General features: G+C 48.8%; 1 protein-coding gene across 1 annotated transcript in view; it reads right to left on the reverse strand.

Annotated features, from left to right (window-relative positions):
* The window catches only part of PIWIL1 (piwi like RNA-mediated gene silencing 1), a 23193-nt gene extending 22266 nt beyond the window's left edge, over positions 1-927 (reverse strand). Inside the window, exons 1-2 of the mRNA XM_011371390.1 lie at positions 856-927; positions 393-504 (exon numbers count right to left, since the gene is read on the reverse strand). Coding sequence (XP_011369692.1) covers positions 393-504; positions 856-927 — 184 coding nt within the window. The remainder of the gene's footprint in view (positions 1-392; positions 505-855) is intronic.
* Between the last annotated feature and the right edge of the window lie 1208 nt (positions 928-2135).

A 2135-nucleotide genomic window follows, 5' to 3' on the forward strand; every position in this document is an offset into this window, starting at 1 on the left:
GAATCAGGGTGAACCAATACAGCACGTGTGAAAATGTATTTTATGCACCAAAGTTATGAATGTTAAACTTGATCCAGCATTGGCAATCATAAAGATGTCAAGAGCATGTTCTAAAATGGCATATTAATGTGTTGTAAAAAGCTCACGGCCAGTTTAGAATTTAACTGCCTCGTGATGGCTTGGACTGGACATACTCTTGTCCATCTGTAGGGGGTAGAGAAGCCTGGTGGCCCTCCCCACAGCAGCAGGCTACACAGTTTGAGAGGGACCCTGTATCCTTCAAAGGACTACTAGGACCTTTTTATTTCGAGTTTGTACACTGGTTACCGTTTCACGTCTCACACGACACCTCACACACACGTGCGAAGGCTCTTTACTCTCCCTCCCTTCACCTTGTGATTTGGCTGTTGCTCCTACTGGTCCCCTCTGCCGACCACGGCCAACCAATTCCCCCTCTGCTGGCGGCTGCTGAGGTCTAGGCTGAGGATAGCCAGGTGGCTGACTCTGCAGTTATATGCAAATAAAGAAGAGCATTCTTTTTATGTCAAGAGATTACAGATCTGAAATAACTAGTCTTAAACAAGTCTAAGGCATTCAATCCAAACTGATCTAAAGCAGAAATCAAATATTTTATTTGGAAGATTTCTTCAGGAAGGGTCACCAGTGAAAGTTAAGAACCGGCTTCTCACGCCCTTGAGAAAGGGGGCATGCTCCTTCTGGTGATTTCCGGCCTCCTTTGTAGGGCACGGTTTTAAACTCGTTGTTGACAGGCCAGCCGAAGCTGCTCAAGGTTTAACAACAGGTTCTGTCTCCTAGGGCCCTCCCGCAGCAGGAAGGCGACCAGCCACTCACCACAGCGCCCACGTGCGGTGCAGTCTCCTGGCCCCGAGCCCGCCCTCTCGCTCTGGCTCTGGCTCGCCCCGTCATTTCTTTCTTGCAAGGAAATAAGTGTGAAGACAAAGCTCAATGTACACAGTCACATTTGGCCATTTCTACAAGGTTACCGTTAAGCTGATTCAGTTAAGACTGTACAATGAGCCCCTGGGTAATTACATATTTCCTAACTTCTCTTAGCAGTTTCTTAAGGCAGGAATGTTCCCACCTTCAACAAACTTAAGCGCTAGCTGTGGACAGGGCACCGCACTAGGTGGCAGGGCTAAAGCGGAAGACTTATTCTAAAATAGTATTTTCAACTGATTAGAAACAGACAGAAAAATTACTAAGACTTCAAATGTTGGTAGCTGGTTCTCTCTCTCACGTAATCTACCATGGAACAGGGCCCTGGGCGCATGCTTCACGCCAGGCCCATGACGTCATCCTGACACACAGGTACTGCCTCCTCCCGGATCTTCCCACAATTCCACGTGTAGCTTAAAGTTAACGTCCCCAAATTAATATCTTTCTATCACATCATTTATGTCTCATAATCTCATTCTTGGTATGTGGCATCACTACCCATTTTGTCTCTAAAGAAAAATGACTCAGTCACTTCTCTCTATGCCTTTACTGCTCTGACCTCGTTTGACTTGACTACTCCCCCTGTGGCTGCACCACGTTAACAAGCACCTGCTGTGAGTCAGGCCTTGCGAGGCACCAGCTGTTACTGTGGACACAAGTCCCCGCCCCTAGAGCAGCATCGGGTTACTAAAGGTAGAGACCTCCGGGCTAGACCACCCAAATCCCACTCCTTCACGTGACCTGGGACTCGTGTCTTCGTAGAATGGAGTTATAATAACCTACTGCACAGGTTAGAAAACACATAAAGTGCTTGCAAAGTAGCCAGCACACAGAACACACTCGGCAAATACCAGCCCTAGTGGAAAAGGCAGATCAAATTCTAACCATAAATTTTCAAAAGTTCAATGAAGGAAACAAGCAGAATGTTCTCACAAAACGGAAGGCGGGCATTTGCACACGGAAGAGGTGTGCCTCTGACGTTCCAGCTGACGGAGGGTGCTAGGAAGGTAAGTGGTGGCCGTGACAAGTGCCGAGTGCCTGGCTTTCCTGCAGAACTGAAAGCTGCCCAGTGTGACTGCAGCGCAGTGGCAGAGACGGCGGGGCAGGTACAGAGCAGACTGCACAGGGCCTCCATGCCGCGAGACCGCGGGGGTTCCGAACAGGGGCAGGAAGGACAG

This window comes from Pteropus vampyrus, unplaced genomic scaffold (genome assembly GCF_000151845.1).
Source record: "Pteropus vampyrus isolate Shadow unplaced genomic scaffold, Pvam_2.0 Scaffold189, whole genome shotgun sequence".
In the NCBI taxonomy this organism is placed as follows: Eukaryota; Metazoa; Chordata; class Mammalia; order Chiroptera; family Pteropodidae; genus Pteropus; species Pteropus vampyrus.